The 26593-nt window shown below is 40.8% G+C and overlaps 2 protein-coding genes and 1 non-coding gene across 3 annotated transcripts; 2 read left to right on the forward strand and 1 right to left on the reverse strand.

Annotated features, from left to right (window-relative positions):
- The first annotated feature begins 1416 nt into the window (after positions 1-1416).
- ube2b (ubiquitin-conjugating enzyme E2B (RAD6 homolog)) lies at positions 1417-13144 on the forward strand. The gene is made up of 6 exons (XM_073479463.1): positions 1417-1674; positions 5849-5929; positions 7354-7379; positions 9473-9562; positions 10053-10141; positions 11060-13144. Exons 1-6 carry the CDS (start codon positions 1631-1633, stop codon positions 11186-11188), a joined length of 459 nt encoding a protein of 152 aa, XP_073335564.1. The 5' UTR covers positions 1417-1630; the 3' UTR covers positions 11189-13144.
- A 645-nt stretch (positions 13145-13789) lies between these two features.
- Positions 13790-16095, reverse strand: cdkn2aipnl (CDKN2A interacting protein N-terminal like). Its single transcript, XM_073479464.1, has 3 exons — positions 15856-16095; positions 14283-14388; positions 13790-14150 (listed from the first exon to the last, which is right to left on the reverse strand). Exons 1-3 carry the CDS (start codon positions 16065-16067, stop codon positions 14142-14144), a joined length of 327 nt encoding a protein of 108 aa, XP_073335565.1. The 5' UTR covers positions 16068-16095; the 3' UTR covers positions 13790-14141.
- A 3238-nt stretch (positions 16096-19333) lies between these two features.
- Positions 19334-19415, forward strand: trnas-gcu (transfer RNA serine (anticodon GCU)). The gene has a single exon. It is a non-coding gene; the product is annotated as a tRNA-Ser (tRNA).
- The last annotated feature ends 7178 nt before the right edge of the window (positions 19416-26593 follow it).

The raw sequence follows: 26593 nt of genomic DNA on the forward strand, positions 1-26593 counted from the left end.
CATAATAACGAGTGTGTCTTCCGTAAGAATACACACTTTTGTATTCGGTTTCACTCAAGACCAGAGTGATGTTGTGTGTGTTGATAACTAGTATATCATTCTTTATTTTTAATGTGTCATCCTGTTAGTAATCCTCTTTTTTTTACTGAATGTATCTGTAATCTAATTACATCTTTCTTTTATAACTTTAACGGCATACAGATACCTTTGTTTGTATCCTGATCACGTAATCTCGTTACATGTATTAAGTTACTCCCCAGGCCTGAACACAACATTCAAGTATGTTAAGCTTAGCTTCAAAGCACTCGTGTGGTTCAACAGACAGCTAACCCCAGGCTAGTAGAAGTGTGCAGGGTGAATCATATAGCCCTGGGTTAAGGTTAATCCTGGGTTATCACTCAGTGTGTGAAATGTGTCCCAGGGTCAACTGTTAGCCTATAGGGCTAAAGATAGCCCTGTGCTAAGCCTTATTGTATGGGTGCATGGATGCAGGAACTAGGGTTGCTGAGGGGGCTGCGGCACCCCCTAAATCGAGGCTATAACTTCAGCCGAATTTACAAGAAGGCCCAAATAATTAAGAATTTATCAGAAACAGCACTTCACAAAGTTTATAAAGTTTCCCCTAACTCAACGACTCACAAAATTGCGCTATTTCATAAGGGAGTCTGGGGAGTTTCTCTTCCTCTTCATCTCCTCGCTGTTGTTGACTGTGGTTGATGTGGCTGCTTTGACCTACATTAGGTTGGTGTTCAAGTACGCTTGTCTGCCGTGGTGCAAAACGTTCTCACGTTGTTGTAAAATACTTGCTCATGACGGTACATGTTGTCCTGGACATTCAAATTTAATACAAAAAAACAGGAATGTCGTGCACCATTTACTATGACATCATTATACAGACTGACTGACCCCTCCCTCGACTGGTTCCTTTCACTTTTACAAAAGAAATGTATTAAAAACACCACATCCTTTTTATTTTTGCTCAAGCATCACTTAGTTTGGGTACTTTTTTTACAACACTGTCTTTAAGTGTAAGTTAGTTTTTCAGCTACAGGAGACACCAGGGGCCATTTTTTCTCAAAATGCATGGACTATAGGAGATGCAAATATTTACCATTTAACATTAGACCAATGTCATGCAGGGATATAATGTCCTCATAGACTTTAATATTTAAATACCTCTAATAACACATAATGACAGGCTGCTGCTTATATTTTGACATCAATGTAGTGTCTAGTCAGATTTCGTTAAAGTTAGACGTATGTTTAAACCTCATGTCGATATAAATAGAGCTGAATCTGATTAAAGAGGCGTTATAATTAACATTTTTACCATGACATCGCCTCTGACATAAAAGGGGCTGTACCTCCGTTTACCAGCGCTGTAAGCAACCGACGTCACCAGAGATAGCAGCTAGCTGTAGCCAGTTGTTTTGGTAGAAGAAGAACAAGAACAAGAACAAGAACAAGAAGAAGAAGGAGAAGAAGAAGAAGAAGAAGAAGAAGAAGAAGAAGGAGACGAAGAAGAAGAAGAAAAGGGCTACAAGCGGAAGAAACCCCGGATTTGGTTACGAGTAGCCTTCGGTTTATGGTCCTGGCTTAGTTTTTTTTTTTTTTAAATATATTTCCAACAATGTCGACCCCGGCAAGGAGACGGCTTATGAGAGATTTTAAAAGGTACCGCAACGTTTCTGGCAGTCATCCCCTCTGTTTGTGTGTATGTGTAGCTAGCAGCGTTAGCCGATGAAGCTGTCGGTCGCTAGCTTAGCTAGCGTAGCTTAGCTTAGCTTAGCGGTAGCCGCTGGTGCAAAGAATACTGTTTGTAAAGCCCGACTGGAGTTATAGTGAATATAAAGCGTTAATTTATATGTTTTATCTCTGCGCATGACATCGATGGGATTGACAAAGGAATGGTTGTTTGTTTTCGATTTTAATTGGCGATATTCGATGAGGGGACGTTGGCTTTATGCAGTGTTTTCTGTCAAGGGAATAACGTTGGTATTTCCAGCTTTCCTGTGTAGTTTGTTTGTTTGGGTAGGTGCAACTTCGGCTAGTTGAGGTTACCTGAGCTGGGTTGAATAAGGCTTTGTCTTTGTCTTGCCTCCACTGGCTCTGACTAGAAGGTAAATGTGACAACATTTATCCTAATATCTCCTCGCAGTCTGCAAGCTGTGGGTTTAAATGCTGCTGCTAAAAGGGGAGCTAAAATGCACCCAGTCGGCCAACATTATGGTTTTCAGTCCCCCCCCCCTGGTAGCAACGTGGCTCACAGGTGTTGCACAACTCCATGTGTGTGCTCTCCGGGGTGCTCCATGTCAATATGGTTACATATGTGCCTGTTACCGTATTAGTATGCTTGAAAAGAAATCCCCACATCCTTCTAGTGTAAGTGATTAATAACATACTCTAGTTGTGAGGACAAGAAGAATATGTTTGTGTCCACTGGGAGAATCACACCTGGCATGGGGCTGCTTGTAATACCTGCTATCCCCAATCTGTTGCCATGCTCCATATGGCATCCTACAGTACGCTTGTGTCTGTTTGTGTGTCATTCACACACACCTGTCAGTGGAAAAAAAGATCCTAAGCGATTCAACTAAGAACAGCCGATGAAGCAGGGCAGATAAGGTGTCACCGTAACCCTACTCTGCTGTGCCAGTCCCCCAGGTGGTAAACTGTAACACACCGAGGCGAGGAAAACACAATAGCACATTCCTGGATCAGCCTGTGTGTCCTCGCCAAGGCTGACTGATTGAATTCAGCCTTGCGTGATATTGCCTAACCTCTCTTGTTTGATCTGTAAGTCAAATTGTTTGTGCAGTACATGTCTTGAAACTGAGCTGTCACAGCAACACATTGGTGTGATTTTTGTTTTGTTTTTTTGCGGCTGAGTACTTAAGTGTCGGAGGACTCCCTTTTGAAATAAGCAATTTTGTTCATTTCGTTTCGAATGAACCGTCTGAATTGGTTCAGATTTTATTCAGTACATTGTCACTTTCATTTCTTCTCCGAATGTATTTTTAGAAGCGATTGATGTTGTGAAACCAGCAACCACCACCTTACATTTCAACACCTTCTGTTTCTGTTTTACAGCCCTGTTGCTCCTCAGGATTTTTTGCGAGGTTTTAGCCTTGATAATGAGACAGTAGAGCTACATTTTCCAGAGCTTAAAACAGGCTTAGCTCAGTTAAAGTCTCATCAGCATTGAGTGTTTATGTTGCATTTAGTTTGCTTATTATTCAGTAGCCCTCAATGTTTGATCTCACTAAACCAGATCATTTCTATATGTAGAGTTTCCTCGACAACACTGTCTTTGTTGTGTTGTTTGTCACAATCATTTCATTATCTATGAATCCGCCAATTACTTTATTGATTAATGGATTAGTTGCTGTCTTTATTTTGTCCAAAATCCAAAGATATTGAGTTTACAAGGATAAAAAAACATAAAACAGCAAATCCTCACATTGGAGAATAAAGTAGGAGTATGGTTGGTAGTTTTCTCGAAATGATTAATGAAGTAATTGTTTCAGTTTAACAAAATTAACCATCACGCAATGTCTCCTTAAGCCACATTAATCCACACAGACTGAGGAAAAAATAACAAGAATATTTATGTATTTTTATCCAGACTGTTGAGTCAAGACTGCCCGCTACTTCCCCCAATCTGCTGTGTGCAGACTGGTCAGTCATGCCCACTTTCCACGTACAATAAATTAACTATCAGTCTATCTAGAAGGGAAGTTGAGTGGAGCATCCTTCCACCAGCAGAGAGCTCAGGCAGATTACAGTAAATGAGGTTAATTGCAGTGGGTCCGTCTGCAGCTAGGGACACGGATCTACGCTCACACACAGACACACGAATCAACCTGCCTTGTTTTATAGCTGTAAGCTCTTGTTAAATCAGCTTTTATACCAGGCATGGGATTGTAGGCCTAAATAGTCTGTGGTGATTCTGGATTTCTGGACATCAGTGTGGGTGTAATCCTCCAGAAATCTGTTTTGTTGCCTACGGATCAATAGTTTCATAAACCAGAGGCTGTCGTCCCGACGCTTAATTTGAAATGTTGACCTGCGACATTTCTGTGTTGTCATTTGTTGATGTGTTTGTTGCTAGGCGGTTGTTTGTTGCCGTGCTGTTTGTGCTCTGCACTTCAGAGATCAGTTGTCAGTCAAACAGCACTGGGCAGTTTTCTTTGTGGAGATGGAGCTAATGATTGTTTCCATGAATGAAAAGTCTGTGCATGCTCCATAACCAGGACTGAAAAGAAATGATAATAATGAAAGAAAAAAGAAGGAAAATTCCCCATGCCCTCATGCATATATTTAATATTTAACTTTTAAGTAGTCACAAAGGCCAAAAATTGGCTGGTTCCAGGTTCTCAGATGTCAGGATCTGCTGCTTTTCTCTGTTTTATACCGGTGGGTTTGGACTGAAAGTAATTTGAAGACTGCACCTCAGGTTCTCTGACTCCTTTCACTATTTTCTTACATTTAATCATCTAAATTAGGGCTGCACCAAAAAATCATTGTGATTATTCTGACAAATATTGTGGTATGACTCACGATTAGTTGGAATGATCATTTAGCATCATAGTTGTCATTTTCGCTAAAGAAAATGATTAAAATCGTGATGATGTGACATTAGTTGGAGGTCTGTGCCAAACAGACAAGTTTATTACATCTGGAGAACAAGCTTTGTAGGCCAGGACATCTCTGCAGCACTACAGCACTGCATTATAAAGCTATTTCCTTCAGCTTCTTGTCGGATTTGGTTGTTGCACTTGGCCACATTGCAACTTTGACTGTTTTCTGATTAATTGTGCAGCCATAAACATAATCATCAACTGATTAATTGAAAAAAAACAAATCAGCAGATTCATCAATTATGAAATGATTCAGCGTCAGTTGCAACCCTGCTTGTAAGAATCATATCCTCACATTAGTTTTTACGTTACATAAACAATTATTTTCTATTTCTTTGGATTTAATAATGTCGGAGTTTGACTTTCTCTCGGTGACATTTCTTCCTCTGTCCTGTGCTGCTGCTGCTGCTGCCAACTACCCAGTTCTTCTTTTTTATTCCCAACACACCAGCGCTGCTGCTGCTGCTGCTGCAAATGTAAAAGCCATCATCACCTCCTCTGCACCACATTGTTTTTTTTCCTGGGAAATAAACTTTCATGAGAGCTTTCATGACCTGGGTTTCATCTCGGTCGTCAGTGCGGCGGAGAGTGACAAAACAAACACGTTATTGATAGATAAACATCAGGGTGTGTGGTTTGGTGTATCCTGACAGCTTAACCATGACAACATCAGTCAGAAGTCATGTCAGGCGAAGGTCGACGGAGGATAAGGCTCTTAGCCTCCACCAGGTCTTTGATGATCTCTGGGGACACGGTCATGGTACAGCAGTGCATCAGATGTTAATTGTATAGCTTATGTTAACTGACATGTGACAGCAGGACGGGTAGTATGCAGTTGATCCTGCGAGCCTGGCTGTCGACTGAAGTCATGTTGATACAGCAGGTCGTGTTTTGACTGATAATTATCCTGCAGTCAAGGTGTTAATTAAAATCTTCACACTCTCGCCAATTCCGGCTTCTCCCTCCTCCCTATTCTTTCTCCCCCGTGTCTGTTTTTGTTTCTGTTGCCATCCCCAGTTTAATTCCCTCTTCCACCTTTTTAACGGCCCTTTGTTCGTCTGTTTGCTTATTTTTTTTTGTTCTCATTTTTCTTTTCTTCCTGCTTCCTATTCCTTTTGTACGCCTTCTGCTTTCCTTCTTTCCGTCTGTCCTTCCACGTCTCCCTCTGTTTCTTCTCTTACATGTCTCTTTCTCTCTGTCTTATCCAGACTTCAAGAAGATCCTCCCACCGGTGTGAGTGGAGCACCGTCAGAGAACAACATCATGCTTTGGAACGCTGTTATTTTTGGGTGAGTCATGCTCTAAATTCAACTCCGCCCTGCTGTCTTTACTGTGCCACTGTGATTGTGTTGCACGGAGTCCCTCCAACCCACCCACCCTCTTCGCAGTATTTAAATATTTCTGATTACAGCCCTGATTGTGGCACAGAACAGTCTGGAAAAGCAGCATGTAGAGACTCAGTGGGTGTTTGATGCTAGAACAGGCTGGGAGACGCTGTTGGGGCGGAAGTTGGTGGGTCAAGTAAAGGGGAGGAAGAAAAAAAGAAACTAGTGACTATTCTCAGAATGTCCTCAAGTTTGTCCATCACTGCAGCCAGGATTATTCTTCGCCACCGGAAGAACTAGGCAGATGACGTATGATGCTAGCAATGGGACGATTAAGGATTTTATCACGGATTGCAGTAGAATACACCCACCATCAGTTGTATATCCTCACATGAATGACTTGAAAAAGCAGTCTAGCTCACTGTTGTACTGTCCTTTTTATGGATCCCCTGATTAATTTTGAATTGCCTCAGGCTGTCACCATGGCTGAAGGCATGGTTTACACATCGTTTCCCCCACAAAAACAAGTTAGGATGTGTGTAAATACTACAACTCCAAACTAGGGGAAAAAAACGACAAGGTTTTCCACCATTTATTTAACCTTTTTTGTGGAGGAAGATCTTGTGATTTCACTAAAGAAAAACATGTGCGCTATCTGTAATGCAATACAAATATTTGTTTTCTAACAAATTAAAGTGATTCCAGTATGGTTTGGTGCAGTTTTAGTTTTTATTTTAAAGTTTTAAGAATAGTTTGATCTGGATAATATCGTGAATTGCACTTATGCTGGACAGAAAGGTGGAAATAGGTACCTGTAACATCTAAGGGGAGGAAGACTACTATTTTATTTAATTTTTAATCATATAGTTGAGGATATGTGGGATACAGAATTCTGCAAACTTTGAATAAAAACTTAAATGACAAGTCTGTGTTATCTCTTGGCAATTTGAAATGCAGTTGAAAGAAACATAGTCAGAAAAGTCCAAGCATAACATATTAAAACTTCAAGGACGCAAGCAAGAGCAGAAGTAATAGAAAACTCAACAAGGTCCAGACAAAAACAAACCAGAGCCTCACACTTTGGTTTAAAGTAGACTAGACGAGGCACAGACTTGCCAATAGTTCCTCACCTAATTTAAAGTCAAAGGGGAAGCTGCCAAAAATGTAAAACGTCTCGGCAGCTGATTTAATTGGCCCCTTTACACAGACTGTATAAACGTGAAGCGCTGAGTAAATAAACACAGCCTCTGGTGTCCGTGCAGAGCAGGTCCTTGATGGGTAGATGGTGATGGTTGTTTGTCTACAAAGCCATGGTCTTATTGGTAGCAGTGGGATGTTTTAAAATTTGGAAATAATTTTATTGCTCTCTCTCTCTCTGCCTTCTGCAGGCCTGTGGGAACACCGTTTGAAGATGGTAAGTGCATTTTGATTTATCTGGTCCAAGAAATTACAGACTCGGTGGTAGCACGTTTATTCAAGATCCGGATTTGATTGAACTTTCGCCTGCATTCTCATCATTGTAGCGTTGCATCATTCAGTCCACTTATAATGGCCTTCTGGGCAGTGTGTGGTAGCAATATGACAAGGTGTTGGTGAGTTACACATTCCCACGCTTTTAAATAGATAATTTGAGTTAAAATGGTTACAAACAGGATATCTCTGGGTGTCTTAAAAGTTTGAAAAGGGTTTTGAATTATCTAAATTTAAGGCCTGGAGGTGTTTTAATATAGTTTTAATAATAATTTGACTCGCGCTAAATCAACTTGTGTGCACTTAGTAAGTATGTGGAATGAGTCATTTTTACGAGGCTCCATGCACAAACACAATTTTAATGAAACGGATGATGAGTTTAAAGAGCTGCCTCTCAGCTTTAGGGGTGTTCAAATTTATATTGGATGAACATTGGAAGAACCGTAACCTTTTTTACACACAGCCCCATCATTTCTGTCACCATTACAACTATCATAAGGGTCTTTTCTTACTTAAACATATTAATATGGCAAGTGTATTTAGGATCATCAAAACGATACCTTCCATTATGTTAGCGTGCGTTCAGACCATCATCATAACGGGCTGAGTTGGTGCAGGCGTGTTGCCTCGGGTGTGACTAAGAAACAAATCTGGGAACTTTAAGTTTTCACAGACACTTGAGGAAAAACTTTGATACAGCATTTTTACAAAATGATCACAGCAGCAATTATCTTTCATTGCGCTGATGGTGTGATAAACAGTAGAAACGCTGCATTCCCGTTACGAAGTAATCTACCAGGAATGTGGGTTTGCATGCATGTGGCTGGCCGCCGCAGCTCCTTGCAGGATGATGTTGCATGGCAGCAAAATCTGAGACTGGTTCAGGGTTTTGTGGGTTTTTTTTTTTTTTTTGGAAGACAAGCGTACATTGTTTCCATCTGAATGCGTCCCTGCACCAAACTCTTTGTACAATTTGTCAGATTTGTTGAACGTGTCATGATTACACTGTATCAACACAAAAACTGATGAATGATGGTGCTGAATGTAGAGCTGCAGCTATTGTTTATTTTTGATTAATTGGCTGATTATTTTCACAATGAATCGTTGATTTATAATTATTAATTAGAGTCTAAAACTGTAAAAAGTATTCATCGCAATTTCCCAGATCCCAAAGTCACATTGTATCACATTGTACAAAAGAACCAAAGACTAAGAAAAGCTGCAAATCCTCACAACTACGAAGCTGGAACCAGCAAATGTTTGACTTTTTTTGGACAGAAATTATTAAAAATAGTTGGAAATTATTTTGCTTTTCATCAATAAAAAGATGATGTATTGACTAATTGTCAAAGCTTTAATTGACTGATCTACAAATCCTCCCGTCTTCACCTCATCTGGATCTGAACACCCTCAAAATTAAAGCTGCCAATCTGCTCTTGAACCTCATAATCATTTAATAATTTCACACACAAAGACAGATTTCTGTATATTTGGTGATATTTAGGTAAACTATGTAGAGGAGAAAGTTATAAGGACTGGGCCAGCTGTTGTACTCATTTAGTTCTCATTTAAAGCAGTTACAATGACTCGAGTTTTACTTACTGAGTAACTGAGTAGCTGAACATTCACTCAGATGTTCTCAGGTAGTAATAAACCTGCAGTAATGCTGTATAATAAATGCAGTACAAGAAGAAAAGTGCACTTAAACAGACTTTTTGTTCTCATATCCTTTCTTCGCTTGTAATTATGACCTGGGTCAGGCCAGAGAAGTGCTGACTCTGGGCTTATTGTTTTCTCTTGTTAGTCCTCTCCCTCCTTTATTCTCCTTTTAGCCTGCAGAGTCGACATCTCTGCCTCGGTGAAGGATTAGCTTCTTTTTCTAGTTGAGCCGGCTGTATTTTTAGTCACGTAATTGTTTCTCTCGCCTTCTCTAACCCCCCCTCCACCCTCCACATCTGTATTCTCCTCACAGCGTTACTTGTGCAAACCCCTCACACACACACACGCTCATTCCCTCTCCCTCTCTTGTCTCTGCAGGAACATTTAAGCTTCTGATAGAGTTTTCAGAGGAGTACCCAAACAAGCCTCCCACAGTTCGGTTTGTGTCCAGAATGTTTCACCCTAATGGTAAGCGCCACAACTTTTGAAAAAGGAAATAAACATCTGCCATCACTTTGTTGATAACCAGCGTCGACCGTTTGCATCATTAAGCACAAAATGTTTGAGCTTTAGATGTCGTCCCTGTTGCACAGTTTGAGTTTCCATTATATCAAAGCTTCAAGAACACATTTCCTCCTCATTCAAACAGTTTCCACCTTAAATCAGTGGGGCTGGCTGCAAAGTCAAAATGAAGTAGATAATTTCCTCTGTGGGTTTGTTCAGCCACCTTCATAGATTTTCCATTTCAAGATGAAGACCGGAGCTAAAATAGGAGTGATATGGTCACACTTTTGGAGCCAGTTAAGAGCTGAGCTGCAGCATTTTGTATGAGTTGGAGCGACTGTTGGGAGAGTTGCAGTGAACAACCTTCTCCAGATCAGCGAGTGACATGATGCTTTTGATTACATAATGATGTCTGTGGTCTGAAGACTGAATGTGTTCTCTCTCCGTTTCCCAGTTTACGCAGATGGCAGTATATGTTTAGACATCCTACAGAACCGCTGGAGCCCCACATACGATGTGTCGTCCATACTCACCTCCATCCAGGTTGGTTAGATACAACTACACAGTACTTTACTTGCACTGCAGTAGATTGGTGTCATCTGTAGCCCTCTTTGCACGGGAGGAGTATTCTGTAATCAGACAACTGAACAAGCATGATATTTGACAGCAGCTCATAATGTGTTCACCAGCAGTCGACATCTGTGCTGTAAGATCGCCTATACAGACATTTAAAATGAGAAAATAAGGAGCCAGAACAGCCACAAAGCATCTGTTTCTCAATCTAAATGAGCTCAAATGTTTATCTATGCTTGTCACACAAGTCTAATTTAAAATGCAGACTTTGCTCATCCCGTGCAAATGCAGGAAACGTAGACGTGGGGAGGTAATTATTAATCTAAATCACATAAGGTCACCTGGTCATACTAGTCTTCTGGGAATAGAGCTTATGAATGCACTGGCCTGAATGAAATATATGGGATATTGTCTGTTACTTGAGGAAGCTCAAACGCTGATGAGAACACATGAAAATCATATTAAATAAGTGATTGTCAGCAGAGAATTCTGTATCCTGATGTTTGTGTATATTATAGATGGGATCCGATCTTATTTCAGCGGATGTTAAAGTGCCAGATTACATGTTTCAGTTTATTTCCTGTCGTGTGTTAATCAAAACAAGTTGAGGCTGCAGTACAGTCTTCTTTTTCTGTGACCAAAGGAGGGAAAAACATCGGGGATCAAAATAAAAGTTAAATAACTTAAATTATAACACCCCATTTGGAGAATCTGTCCTGGTTCTTAAACGCTGTTAAGACGTTTAAACGACTGACAGTTTAAGCAGATCTCAGGTATTCAGGAAGTTCGTTCTACAGGTGGGGGGACAAAAAAACTAAAAGCTGTTTCACCCAGCTTGGTTTTGAATCTGGGAGTCTGAGACTCACTTTTTTCCCACTTTTCCCACAGTCGTTGCTGGACGAGCCAAACCCCAACAGCCCGGCCAACAGTCAGGCGGCACAGCTCTATCAGGAAAACAAGAGGGAGTACGAGAAGAGGGTGACGGCCATCGTGGAGCAGAGCTGGGTGGACGTCTGAGCTTCTCCTCCTCCTCGCTATCTACTCGTTCCTCTCCATCGCCCTCTCTCTTCTTCATCATCCCAGTACTTCAGTCGCTCATTTTTACCTCATCAAGAAAAAAAAAACAGCAACTATATCAGAAGAACTCAAGTGCCACCCTGAAAAAATGGAAGAATAAAACAACCAAACCAGAACGGACATTAACTTGCTTGCCAATACATTTTAAGGAAAACGGGGGAGGGGAAATCAATCTTATATTTGTGTTTCTTGTCCTTAATTTTACTTTTTTTTTATTGCATGATGTGAAATAAGTTATTGCTAACAGAATTTGTAATATATCTTTGTTGTTTGGCTGAATTGATGCTGTTAGTGTTTGAGTTTTACAGATTTTCTTCCTTATTTTTTATTTCATTTTCTTTTTTTTGTTTTGTAACGTCTGCTGGTGTGCACACAACTTGGCTGTTTTTGGAAAGGGCAGGTTAATGACCAAATCAGCAGATTTTGAATGTCATGAAGGAAGAATAACAGCGGAGAAAGCATCTTTCAGAGGTGATGTTTTCTTCGAGTCAGCCACGGATGCAGCAGATAAAGAACAAAATCCCTGTTCTGTTCCAGCATCCTCTCTGTTATTTTAAGAGACACTGTAGGTTTGAGCTCACAGACGTCACAGGCAGAAACGGCGCCAAGTCTCTCTCCCTTGCACTGATGAATCATGACTCTCTGGCTAGGCAGTTCTGAGCTTTTATTTTAATCATTTCTGCTGCGAGGTAGAAGATGAAGTTGGAGAGGGAGTGTTATGAGAAAGTAAATATTAACACCCGGGTGGGAAACGATGAACTCGACTGTGTGAGTGAGGGAATCCTGGCTGAACCGAGGAAACGCTGCATCCATATCAGTCTGCATCTAATTCTGCAGTCAGCTGAGAGAGAGTCAGAGGTCCAGTAGTGTTTGTTTACTTTGGAAGGTTCTTAACTGAGGGAAGCAAACAGGAAGCATCTAAGTGGCAGCCATGATAAGAGCTGCTCGGATTCTCTAAATGCTAATGAAAGGTGCTCTTACGCTTCCTTTCTTATCTCCCTTTTAGAATAGGTTACACTCGACCATCCCTTTCCAAAAAGAAACGAGAGAAATCATCAGTTCTCCTTCACATCTTTCCTTAACCTCAGTCTTTTCACTGTTAACCCCTCGTTAAGTGTATCAGCAGTGCTCGTACTTAAAGATTGTCTTAAATGTTGGTGCTGTATCATTTTTATTATGGTTTATTCATGGCGTATAGGGGACAGAAGTGGCAAGTAGGAAACTGAAGGTTAAAGACAGAAGTCATGTGGATATGTGCACAGACGTACATCATAATACGCCTGTATTAGTTCTCACAGTTCACGATTTACCTCGGAGAATAGAAGATAAACGCAGAGCTGCTTTTTAAAGTTCAGAATGGTTTTCTAATTTCACTCGCCACAGAAATTCAATCACTTTTATGAAGCTTCGTTGCCTGTGACGTGTGTGAGCGTGAATGAAGCGTCATTTGGTTTTGATCTTTCTCTTAAAATGACACAGCGGATAGAAGTCGGTCCGGCGCATGTACGTTTCTGAGAGCAGCTGAAAGAGGAATCGACAGAAACACTGCAGCAGTTTGAACTGTGTGACGTCAGCTGTTTCCCCAAAGGCTAAAGTTGTTTTCATGCCTGCGTTTTGTCTCTTATTTTATTTTGTATGTGACACCCAATTAAAAGACCACTTGAGTATAAAATCATGACTTTAACCCTGCCCAGCTGAATAATCCACAACAAAAAACGACGTCAACATAAAACAAGAGTTCCTCTTTTCTGAGACAGTTAAAGTCATATTGTGACTTATTTCACCTAAAAAAAGCAGAAGGGATATGTTATAAAATTTTGTGAATTAAACAAAACAAATGTATACTTATAACAATATGCTGTATAAACATAATAAAACACATTTTTCAGACTTTGAGACAGTAATTCTTGCCGTTGGTTTGTTCATGCCGCGGTTAAACCAGAGTTTTCCTTCATTATTTATTATGCATATTAACATTTACATTTGCTATGGTGAGTGAAACTGAGAGGCAGGAGTTCTTCTTGTCAACAATTATTAAGACAAACGTGGGATTTTTTTGTCAAAATGAACCAGTGATCCGTTTATTTTCTTTCTTTGGGGGTTTTTATCATCTCATTACTGTTCCCAGTCCCCAAATTATCACAAGAGACAGAGAGGAAATAATTTTCTCTGTTCATGATTAAGGCTGGGTTTGTGCTCGAAATTAGTTATACAGTTCATCGTCCTTGAAAAGGAGACAATTCTGTCTGCAGGTGAAGTGTGAACTAAGATGAAAAACCAAGCCTCAACTGAGGCAAACGGAAAAATGTTCCACTTTTTGGTCACGGCCATTAATCAGACAGCTGGAAACTGTTGTGTTAGAGCTTTGAGGTGCTGCACGTCTACCTCTTTGAAATCAATATCCTAGTTTTTACTTCAATTACCATGTGTGGCATTGACAAGAGAAAAAGGTTTGCCCTTAATTGTTTGTTCACCCAGAAAATCTCTAAGAGCACAGAATCACAAGGATCAGTGTGAAGAAAAAAGCAAAACAAATTCCCATGAGAAGAAACTACATGTCCTTTATTGTGCTTCAGGCACGGACGAGACACAGTGTCGTCTTTCATCTGGATTTATTAAAAAAAACTACTAAAAAGGACGAGTACACTTTAAAAAATAACTCGGAACATCAACGTGGAGCCACAACACTGACAAAAACATCTTTTCTGTCAAGAAACAGTCTTTCTGCTTTTGATAAAAGAAAAAGAAGAAAGAATTGACATCCGTTACAAACAGTTCAGGACTGAAAGACCACGTGAAATGTGGCCAGACTCGTTACAAGCACAGCCTGTATGTACATCAGAACCGAGTCCCACCTGTCTTACAACCCGGAGGGATGATACGACGGAGCCGGTCATCGACCCTGTGGTGGGAGAGAGAGGAGAACATTTATTTCTTTGAACATTTCTTTATGAGTGAGGATCAGGGCAAGTCTCCAGGAAATGAAGGGAAGTGTATGTAATGGAAACAAGGATGTGCGTGTCCACAAGTGTACCTGTTGCTTCTTCATAATCTCATCTCTTGTCTTGAAAACCGGTGCGTCCACGACCTCGATGCCTTCTGCCATTTCCTTCACTCTCCCCAGGAGCTCGGTGCTGTACCTGCCGTTAGCAAAGAGAAATGTCCCTTTAATATAACGGCCCGCAGTTTCTAAAGGGGCACGCTGAAAAACGGGAGGATGTGTAGAATTTGTTAACACTGGTGATAGATTGATGAACACATTATAATCTTAGCAATCATTAAATTACTGTCAAACTGAAACGATTTGCTAATTAATTGGTTGACAGAACTTGTCATGACATCTGTCGCAGAAATGCCAAACAATCCCCATTTTCAGCTTCTCAGTTGTGTCACATGACAGGAAACTCAAAATAGCTGGATTCAGGACAAAACAAGCAGTTTGAAGACACCACCTTGCTCTAAAAGGAAATTGTGACGGGCATTTCCCACTAGTTTCTGACATGTAATGGGGCAAATATTAATCAGAGAAATGAACAAATAAATTGATAATGTATTCATACCATAAAAAAATAGTACTTCTGTGTTTTTGGGCAATGTGCTAAACCATCTAAATTTAGGATTATGGTCTGGTTACCATTCAATAACCAGACAATAATCTCACTCAAAACAATACGCTTTGTGTAGATCTATCAGTGTTTGTGTATATGTTGGCAAACAAGTAGTAAGAAATGTCAGTGCAGAAATGCAAACATATGTTTCAGTGTCCCGACAGCATAATTCATCCACCAGAGAGCAGTTTTATTTTCAACCAGAACATATCTCATCTTTTAAAAACACAAACTGAAGGCATCATTATCATTAATGTCTGTTGATGGTATGCATTTAGGAGAATAACTAAACACAAACTGACATCGGCCTCACAGATCTCAATCACGACGGGCTCTCTACATTACATTAATATATGTTTTAGTAACCAGACACTCTTATTTTGCACATTGCAACATCAGTATCTACTGCGATCGTGCACAATCCAGGCCAAACTTTTTGCACTACTGGATAAATCTTCACCTACTTTCACTCCACTTATATTTTTTATTATGTCTTTTAAGTATTTTAAGTGTTGTCTGTTGTTTTGCACCTACAGACCACAGCAAATTCCTCGTATGTGCAAACTTACTTGGCATTAAAAGCAATTCTGATCCTATAACACAACTATTTTGAAGATGTTTGTAGCTGCAGTATCTGCCAAACAGAGTCGATGTTATCAGATTTAAAAACCCTCACATGTCAGATAATATATCTATCTGGCTTTGTAAAAATAAACCTCTACAGGCAGCTGATGTTCATGTTTTTTAGGGGGGAAAAAAACCAAAACAAACAATTCAACTGCAGGCTTCAGAGCCAACTTCAATGTCGTCCAGCGGCCACAGGGGGCAGCAGTGAGCCGACGCGAGGGTTGAGAGTTAAAACGAAGAAGAGTCTTCACCTCGAAAACATTCACGTTTCAGGAGTTTTACAGGCTGAGAGACAGTTTTTACCTCCACACAAACCTGCCCGAGGAGCCGCTGAACCGTGACAACAATGGCCACCGCGGTGCGTTTACGTACCGACAGCCGAGGAAGACGTTGTTGGCCCACACCATGGACAGGGCGAGCAGCCGGTCGAGCTGCGGCAGCGGGAAGTCGTTGATGTTCCGCAGGATGAACTCCCTCCGCGGCTCCCAGTGCTTCTCGCTCTCCCAGTAGCCTCGGTACGTCTCCACCTGGTCGGCCAGGGCTCGGTTTTGGTGGATAAAATCGTCCACGTCCAGGGTAGACATCTTGCTCTTCTCCGGCTGAGTCGACAAAGGCGACTTCCGGTTCCTGTGAAGCGGGACTCGGAAGTTGTTGTTGAGGTTGGAGCGTTTGAAGCAGCGACACGCAGCGGTGGAGCCGAGAACTGCAGCTGACCTGAAATACCCCCTGCACACAGGCGTGCTGCTGGTTAATGCTGGGAGGTAGTTAGTTATTATTTACTAGATCAGTTAAAGATAAAACATGGTATTATATCATATTAACACATTTTATTTTAAAATATATAACAGACTATTAGTGGAGCATTAATCACAAATCACAGTCCCCCAAAAAAGAGAATTCCCTTTTACTTTTATTTATTTGGAAGTTTGGTATTTTTCATTTAAATTAAAGACTTTGGGTAAACTATTGTTTTTAAGAGCACATGCAGTTCATTGAAAAAGTTAGCCAATATTCCAGCCGACAGTCACTTCATTACTTAAAGAAGTCATATTATGCTAATTTTCAGCTTCATACTTTTATACGGCTTTTCCATCAATATCAGCGGGTCCAAACAGGTTTTTTAAACGCGGGTCAACCGGCTAAAAATCGCCTGTTGACCCAATTCCCACTTCCCGGGCTGTGATTTTTATTCCACGACACGAAGGCGCCAGAAACAGTTGTAACAGAAGAGGAAACAACAACAGACCCATTGTGAAAGAAGCGTCTGTATAACATCGGAAAAAGTATTGTGAGGGTCACAACCCAGCGACATGACTCGTTTCACCATCATAATTTGAGCCATTCGGTCCAGTGACTTTTGGGGAATCTAGAAGAGTCGCACGATTAAATTATTTGATCCCTATTCAAGTTAGCCCGGCGCTAAACCGGAAGTTAAACCGCATTGCACACAAAAGCTGATAAATGGGATTTTTGACCAGTGGGAAAGGGGTATTATTTGGGGGTCCTAGTCAAATAGGTTTAGATACTTTAAGTTAATAAAATAATGCAAACACAAACATGAACCTTATGTGTTCATTCAATGATTCCGTATAAAGTTAAGTGGAACTTCTACAAAAGCATGACGTGTTTATTGTTCACGTATTATAAATAAAAGTCACATCATCATAAAATAAAAATAGAGACATGATACATGTAACATCTAACATAAATAAATATTTAAACACAACGTTTGAAACATGATTATTTTATTTGAGCGTGAGCTTGAAGCTAAATCTGGAGCCGAGCAGCGTCTCTCTGTCTCTGCACTCGACCAGCCTGTCAGGGATGTGATCAGAGGAGAACACTGGACTTTTAACCTCCAGTCTATGTAAAGAGGCTTACGAGCAGTCACTCAGGCTCACAGACACGCGGACATGGAGACGCACACAGCAGATTGGGGGATTTGGGTTTTCAGTTTTCTTTTTTTTTTTACATAAAGTCATTGATATGCAGAGGGATACCAGAGGAAAGCAAGCCAACATGAAGTCAGACAGACAGACAGGCAGACAGACAGACCAGCTCACTGCCTGTTTCCACAGCAGAGTAAAAAAATGATTTGACTGTCAAAATGTCCACTAGGAGCAGAATAAAATGACTTGAACTTACTGGAAACTCAAACTCAATTTACCTTCCCTATAAACTGAGAGAGTGAAATATTAACAAAAGTCCTGCTACCTGTTGGCTTCATATTCTGCATGAAGGTAAATATTAAAACGAGAAGACCAGTCAAAGACATATTCATAATTCACACAGGAAATAAAGAAAATGAAAAGTGTGAACAGAAACTTGATTGCGAAGTTTTTTTAAGGGAAGTGAAAATGATTCATTTGTTTCGACTGTGCACCTTTTAAAAGGTATGCAAACGGTTAAATCAGACTCACACACGATGGATTATGTTAACACACTTGGTTTTAAACAGAAAAACAAGACCTACAGTCGGTTAATCTCTTCATGAAACACCTGAATTTTATTTCACAGCGGTTGTGAGGTGACACGGCTAAAGGCTGAGCAGGTTGCAACATGAACCAAACATGCAGAGATGAAATAATGTCTGAGAAGATCCAGACGGGAGTTTTTTTGTTTTGTTTTTCTTTATAACACGTAACCTGACACGTTCAGTGAAGTTTGAGAAAACTGATGAAAGGAGTGTCCCACCGTTCTCCACATGTAAAGCTATGGAGCTTAAGAAGTGTAGTGAAGCCTGCAACTGGGTACTAATTTTAGTTACATGACTCAAAAAAAAAAGAAATCTGCATGCCGGCTCAGTGAACCTAAACGCGAACTGAAGGGGAAGCCAAAAGCGGAAGCCCCGCTGAAGATTTAAGCATCTTAATATGAAATGTAACTCACTAATGACATTACTTGTTTCTCACACGAGAGAGAATCGGTCTCAGCTTGTCGGATTTCTCGAGGTTAGCAAACAAATTCTGATTTCAATTTAAAAAGGAAGGAAATAAAACCGCTTTCTGAGGAATCGGTCCGACTGTAGCCTCGAGCGTTTCTGTTGGCTTTACTCTGAGATTGACTAAATTAAAAAATGGTGTTGGTTTTCAGTATCCCCCCCCCCCCCCCCCCCGACTTTTGAATGTCTCACACATGTTTCAACTCCGTCCTGTTTTCCATGGAGCTCTGAACATTGTAATTCTATTTCCACGCAGTGTCAGTTTACTATAAGTGGTTACAAAACTTCTTCCCAACAGGCTTTACTCCCCTGATTCCCTGGATCAAGTGTTTCACTATCACGCCACAGAGACATGAACAGACTCAGTTAGCAGAGGAACATGATGCCTGCTGAATCTTCTCCCTGCACACTAGACTTGTATGCACGCACACAACCGCTGTGTACCGAACAACATGATATTTTTCCATCACCAATAATCAGAAAATATGTTGGAAACCACAAATATGTTGAAAATGTAGGATGCTTTATATTTCATTTTTAGTTTTATGTTGAGACAGTGCTGTGTGCTTGTGATCTGGGTCGGTTTCGGCACAAAAACCTTTTTGCTAAAGTTAGGAAAAGACTGTCGACGCAAACACGGCTGAAAATTGTCCCGACGTCTCGTTAAAGATGCGCAGTTTTGGGTTAGTGTCTTGCCAAAAGTATTAATTTGTTGCCACTGACACATCTCGTTTAAAATAACCGGTGGTTTCATGGTTACAGATCTTGGAAGGCTGTCTCTAACACTGAGCCCTCATTAAAAATATCCAGTGGTTTCACTCTTACAAATGTTGAAATGCTGTCTGAAACAGTGGGCTTTTCGTTGGCATCCCCGCTGCCTCTCACATGCTCTCACAGCCTCCTATCCGAGACGAGGTGGCCGAGTGGTTAAGGCGATGGACTGCTAATCCATTGTGCTCTGCACGCGTGGGTTCGAATCCCATCCTCGTCGCACTTGATGTGTCTTTAATCAACCGTCCTCACATATAAACTAAATCACCATACTCTCCTATGTTTCTCATCTGACTTAAAGCAGTACTCGCTGTGTTTATCATGGTCGGTCCAGATTAGAAAGAGTTGAAGGCAATCTTTTTCAGAGCCGTGTGTGTCATTGCTTGATTTGTTTGGGAAAAAAGTCAAAGCTGTTCCACGTCCGCCGGTGAACATAGTGGTGAACATAGTGGCTGACATCAATCTCCACCAAGTCCCGGTATCAATCAAGCAGATGTCCTTAAAAAACATCCGGTGGTTCAGCGCCTACAAATGTTAAAAAGCCGTATCGAACAGCGGTCTCTCGCTTGGCAACCCTTCTCACCCAGCTGTCACGCCTCACGTCAGCTCATCCACTAATCTGAACGTGATACGGCACGTAATGAGACTGAGCTGATTTTCTAACCCAGCTCTCAGCCACCTAAACCAGTTTTCTAAAAGACATGTGACCATTAAAAATGTTCTCTCCTCAGACATTTTCTTGCCCTATGAGTCAGTCCTAGAAAAGACAAGAAACCGCACAAGTAGGCGCACATAAAAACGCACTTTCACCTCCTCTCATATCCCCTAAAGGAAAACCACCAGTGGCACTCCTGAGTATGTTATATTTTGGGCAGCTTCCAAGTCATACAAGTCACCGCTTTATTGAGTGAACTAACCCATTAAGTTTATGGCCTCGCTCTCCCCCCCTCTCACTCCAGCCTGAAATATACACTGATGCTGAAATAATACACTGCGTTCCAGCCAGCTCTGGCAGACAGCCGTTCTTGATGAGTCACCTAATGCATGCTTACTCAGGAGAAAACTATAATTGGGAAACACAGACAACAGGTAGCCCTTTCAGCCAGAGATCCTGGGGGAGTGCCAAAGCGAGAGGATTAACCCACTCTGTAAAGTGTGTGTGGATATCAAGGTTACTGCGAGGAGAATGGGACAGACATGAAAGAAGGTTGTTATAGATCATTATAAAGCTGTTCAGGGGTGTAGGAGATAATGAGGTGTGTATATCAGGATATTGCAGGCTGTAAATCACTGACTACACAGTCAGCCTTCAAAGAGTTCCTTCAAAAGCTGACTCAGACCGTTCAATTTTCATGCTTTAACTCAGGGATGGTTGTGTTTTCTGGTTATTCTACCATTTTCTCCACAAACTGGGACAAACTCAGAGTCAATATTTGCTTATTTTTTCCTCCAAGGACATTTAAATGGTTGGTTGTACCTTTCAGCATAGTTCAGCCACGAGTAATCTTCTTGCAGGACATATTAAATTCCTCTGGATGCTGCTTAATATCACCCCACATCATGTCATGTCTATTTACGTGCGTAAATCCTGATTGTTTCACAGATGTAGTGGTTTATTTACACAAATTGGTTTCTGATGTATTCTGCATTTTCTTCACATGACGTTGCTTCCTTGCTGACAAGTACGAAGATTAAAATTAAAGACACACAACAATGTACCCGTGTACGTTTGCTTACATGCAGCCGGGAGAAGCGTAAATCTGGCTTTTCAGCGTAGTGACGTCCAATCAGGAGACGTTATTGCTTTTATTGACACAGCAGAAAATATATGAGGTACTTTGGATGAAGTGTTAAATGTTATTTTGTACATTGTCCCTGATACAAATAAACTTATTAAATAAATAAAATAAATTGGATTTTCAGACACATTTACATTAAAAAAATTAGAAGCTTTCAAGACACGAGGTGGCCCGGAAGCTCAGTTTGGTGGAGCGTGCACCCTGCCCAGGCCCACGCCAGACCCGGCCCAGAGTTCGGCTCTGGCCTGTCGCCCTTTGCTGAATGTCATCCCACCTCTCTCATCCTGTTTCCTGTCATCTCTCTAAACTGTCCTGTCTAACAAAGCCATGACAAGGCCAACAAATAATAAAAATTCAAAATATTTTGCCCCCCGTCCCGTAATAACTCTGAGGACCCCCTCGGGGACGTGGACCCCCTCTTGAATCCCCCGGCGTTACATCACACTTCCTGTTTCATACTTTCTGTTCTTCCTGTTTATGTTATTTCCTGATTGCAGCCACAGACAAAACACAAAACAACTCACGATAAGGCTTTGTGTGCAAGAAAATCAGAAGAGGCTTGTATCATGATGTGTTTAGATGCCTTTTATTTGCACCTCCTTTCCTCACGCTTCTTCCCTCCGTGTTGATCTGTGCTCAATTACAATCTCTTGACACTAGAAGGTCAGAAAATGAACTTTTAAATGTACACCCCTTCGTGTTACACGAGATGTCTCGACCATTTCAGCGAGACTAATCGCTGTAAAACTGCTCAGAATGAAAATACAAACCTTTGACTGCAGTTTCACAGCTTTAGTTCCCAGCTCAATAACATTTATGTAAATCCTAATGTTAAATAATGATTACACCCTACAGCTATTTCAGGCAGGGTGAAGGAAAACTAGCTCATTAGCCACCAAGGGACTGAACATAACACAACAACTATTGTTAAAATCAAAATCAAAAGATCTGATACATATATATATATATATATATATACATACATATATATATATATAAATAGATCTGTTAAATGCATTGTAGTTTGCAGCAGGACTATCACCACTTGACATTGCATTGACTTTAGCTTCCCACAGAGGAGAGGTGCCTCAAAAGTTGAGGCTTGGGACCGGCGTGATAAATGTAGTCTGTCACCCTGGGACCCAGACTAATTAAAACTAGTGCTCTTGACATGTAGGGATGCTGGAGCAGCAGGGCCTGCCAGCTATTTCAGGTCCTGAATCCTGACCCACCGCTTTAAAAAAAAATAAATTAGGATATATACCGCTCTATTGGCCTAATTGCGGTTGACGTGGATATCGGGGCCATGATACAGAGCGAGCATCTCCTCTCCACACTCGAGATGAATTTTATCATCTTCTGTATTCACATATTGATCTTATTTGTGTTGAAAAATGCAACCTATGTCATGGAAAAATGGTGTAATGTTGGCTGATGCTGTGCGTGTGGGGATGTGTGTGTGTGTGTGTGTTGTTGTTGGTTGTGGGGATTGCGGTGGCGGGAGAGCGATCGTGATTGATATTACCAGTAAGTTACGCTGACATATTTTATAAAAAAGACTTTATGTCCCGTGAGTAAAAAGAAGAAGGAGAAGGAGAAGAAAAAGACGTTAAAAAATGTTTGAAACTAATTATCTTGACTGGAAGACTTCAGAGCAAATAGACTCCAGAGTCTCAGGGTGGTGACGGGAATTAAACGTGAAGGGAGGCACAAATGTTTCTATTTGTCCTCTTTGTGCTTCTTTGACACAGTTCTGCCACCTTCTCTGTCTTTAAATCAAATAAAAAAAGGGCAGACACGCTTCGGAAAGTCATGTTACTGTGACATAGCATGCTACAAATAACGTACCACGGCACAGACACTGAAGTAAACCTCATCCATATGCAGTGCGGTTTGTTGTCGTGGTATTGTTCGCTGTGAAAATTGGCACGCAGCATAGATGTGCTGTCGTACACATGATCCTTCACTATCTGTACGACTGTAGACACAATGACATTCATGACTGCGTGACGGTTGAATCACCACTAAACCTTTTCCACAGAAGATGTTTCGACACGTCACAGTCGGAAAAAAAAGAGAGGTGTGAATAATAAAATCAAAGATGGCTGAATTTCATCGAGCTGCTTTTGGTTTCCATGTGTTGGTTTGTGCATGTTGGCTCACTGCAACGCGGGAAGAAACATCGTGGTAATACTAGAATGTACTGTAAAATACTCCACTACACCTAAAAGTCCTGCATTTATAATCTGTAACGGTAGATAACCACCAAAATGTACCAGAGGTATCATAAGTAGAAGCACTCTCAGTGTTATGTTGCATCACTGTTAGAATAATTGTTTCTGAAATTAGAAGTAGAAGTGTAAATAAAGTAAATGTACTCTTTATTTGGGCTTTATTTTGATCGCAAAAATGAAAATCGCATTACAAACGAAGTGCAAACAGGAAGAGGCATCAATTTCCCTGGTCACTATCCCCAGGTGAAGGTAAAACAACTGGAATAATCAGTGCAGAAGAAAGTGAACCCTGCTGATGGACAATATATAGAAGGACACTGCAGGACACATGCATAGCAAGAGAGTTCACAGTATGTATGTGTATTAATCATCCATTGTTTTAATTGCTTATTAAAAGATGTGCGATGTAATCTAGTTAAAATAACCTTGCAGTTAAAGCTCACCTCCTTTAACCTAAAATATGAACTTTTAGTTGAGTCTCACTCTCACATGGTTGTTGTGGTAATTTGTGACGCTGTAGCTCGTGAGGGTGTTGTCTTGTGAATACAGTCCATTTCCTGTATCGGCTTGTAGCAGTGGAAGATCAGTTATCAGTACTAATGTTGTGGTTAATCATTTTTATGATGTGCCACAAGTAGCACCTTTAACCACGCATGTGAGATGCTCTGCAGCTGTAAACCCCACCCATCTGCTGCAGCCAGCAGATTAAAAACAAACTACAATTACAATTTGACCCAGATCTGGGTGGCTCTGCTTCCTGAATAAACAATGTGTGCATCTCATCGGGGCAGGAAATTGAATTACCTCACATTAAAAGCGACCACGGAGAGGGTCACGGGCTGTTTCCTCGGGGGACACGCTGCCTACCTGTGTTGTGTGGAGGTGAGGGAGGAGAGGGGAGGACAAACCGTGGGATGCTGCTGTTGCATTTGAATGCGTGCCAGAGAAATCCCTCCTCTGTGTCCTTCACCGCCTCATTTCACTTTGTGCAAAACAGCATCACACCCTCTTTTCCTCCCTCTCTCTCGCTTCACTTTCTGACCGACACCTGATACAGCTGATCTGAGCGTCGGTGCACCTGACATCCTCTGCCAGCGTGGAGTGGTTTTATTATGTGTGCGTGCTCTCGCAGGTCGTTTGATACGAGTAGAATCGTCCCATTTGTTCATCCGAATGACCTTAATTTTGCTGTGCCTCGTGGCTCTGCTTCTGTGCGTATTGACCAGACATTTTAGCTGCCAAAAAAAAGGCTGAGCGAAGCTGAATTAAAAAGCTGAGATGATCTGTTTGTCGTGCATAAGGGGGAAAAAAAAGGTGCACGTACCCAGCGAGACGTGGAGTTCTTCCTGTGGAATGAAGACGGATTTGTTTTGTGAAAAACTGAAAATGAGCTCACGCCGTGGAGAAAAGTAGAAGAAAATGTAGCGGTGCTTGATAAAAAGGCAGAGGACAGTGATTTAGAGACAGTGGATGGTAGTAGATTACGCATTGATCAAACACCCTCCACCCCTTTAAATATAGATTTTAGAGAAAATGTGAAGGAAGGTAATTTACTTGCCAGCCGTTCCCTTTGGATCGCTGCGAGCAAATCAATCACCGGTGGAGAGATATTATCACTTACAGTAAAGTGCAACTACAGGCCTTCACTTTGAACCGAGGCTCCAGCTGCCAATTATTTTGACAGCCGTTATTGGTGATGGTGAGAATTAAAGCACTGCCTTTAGAAGTAGACGGACGGATTGAGAGTGAAATCGAACAAGTTTTATTAATTGCTAATTGTGGAGTCGAGTCACGTGTCAGTCATAGAGGAGAAGGGATGGGTGTTCCCCAGGGTTCAGAGTCCACCCTGGAGCTTTTGCTGCGTCGTCCGTCACAAAAACTTTAAACCGGTTCTTTAGACGTCTGCAGCTGAAGTTTGAACATTGCAAAAACTTTGATTTTGGACCCTGTAAGGATGTTGCTTGGACTTCATTAGTGAACGTTGAAAAGATGTCTAAAAAGCTGAAAGTCTCTCCGATGGAAGTCTTTTCAACGTCGTCAAAGAGGCTGAGTTGACATCTTTTGGAGATGTTTCTGCCTTTAAGGATAAATTCACCCAAAACTGGAAATTCACTCATCATCTACTCACCCTCAATTCTGATGGACGGTCAGGTGAAGTTTGGTCGTCCAGAAAACATTTCTCCAGAAGCCCTCGAGATCCCAAAGTGGTTTAAAAAGACATTATTTACAAGCGAGGTCGAGCTTGTGCGCCCACTTCAGACGCTTTTATCGTTTCCCCTCATGGGACCTCACGGAGGGAGACAAATAATTTATTGATCCCATTTTGAAGTGTGCCATGACTCACACATATGATGTCGATATGAGCAGATTTATTGTGATTTTTCATCTTGTTTAGTAGCTTTTAATGAGCCCAGCTGGCGGCCATGTTGGTGTTGGTGACGTGTTTTGAGCGAGACGATGTAGCTCACTAACACAACACTAGATATTTTACTTTCATAGCGACAAACTGCGACTTTCTTGACGTGAAAAATTATCATCATATGTGTATTTCATGGCAAAATTAAAACAGGATCAAAAGATGATTTGACTGTAATTACAATTCCCACAAATATTCAGATATACTCAAAAATATACCCCTAATACAGCCAACCTGATATACAACATGTTATTATCACTACAGGTTCTAGTATTACAGTCCTGCGTGTGGTTTGTCCAAGTGGTGTCTCCGTAGTACACCGTCTCTCTGTGTCATTACTTTCAAACATATTAAAAAGTGCTGGAGGGTCTTTTGATTTCGATTGAGCACAAACCTTTGTGTGGATCGAAACACTTCAGTGTGATTATAGTTATAGTCGTACTTTATTAATCCCTAATCTCCACTATTACATACAAAGAAACAAGAAAAGATAAATAAAATAAGACAGAGTGATGTCATACAATGAACTATTAGACATTATGGTAACAAAAAATAAATAAAAAGTGTGTTGGGAATTTTTATATATTTTACTTAGAAATGTCAGGAAATGACAAAAATATAATAATAATAATAAAATCAAATATAATAAAATAATAATATTTTTTTTCACTATAAATAAGGTGACACCTGAAGAGGTTTAACTCCAGCTGAGCAGATAATGACTTATTTTTGGGTGAACTGATCCTTTAAAGTGACACATTTTTAGAAAACAGTGCAGTTTTGAAAACTGAGATTTTTCAAATGTGTCCCTTTCAATACATATTTTAATTTAATTGACTCTTTTGGAGGCTAAAATAAACATTATCATAACATACGCAGCTGCTGTTTTGCACATTACATCACAGATTCCTCCTGTAGTTTATAACCCTCTGCATTTTTATTTCTGGGG

The sequence above is a fragment of the Pagrus major genome, chromosome 13 (genome assembly GCF_040436345.1).
Source record: "Pagrus major chromosome 13, Pma_NU_1.0".
NCBI lineage: Eukaryota > Metazoa > Chordata > Actinopteri > Spariformes > Sparidae > Pagrus > Pagrus major.

Coding starts and splice junctions, on each gene's coding strand:
- ube2b (XM_073479463.1), top strand. CDS start 1,631: ATGTCGACCCCGGCAAGGAGACGGCTTATGAGAGATTTTAAAAG. Junction 1,675..5,848: donor CTTATGAGAGATTTTAAAAG/GTACCGCAACGT, acceptor TGTCTTATCCAG/ACTTCAAGAAGATCCTCCCA. Junction 7,380..9,472: donor GGGAACACCGTTTGAAGATG/GTAAGTGCATTT, acceptor TTGTCTCTGCAG/GAACATTTAAGCTTCTGATA.
- cdkn2aipnl (XM_073479464.1), bottom strand. CDS start 16,067: ATGTCTACCCTGGACGTGGACGATTTTATCCACCAAAACCGAGCCCTG. Junction 14,389..15,855: donor AACGTCTTCCTCGGCTGTCG/GTACGTAAACGC, acceptor TGCTAACGGCAG/GTACAGCACCGAGCTCCTGG.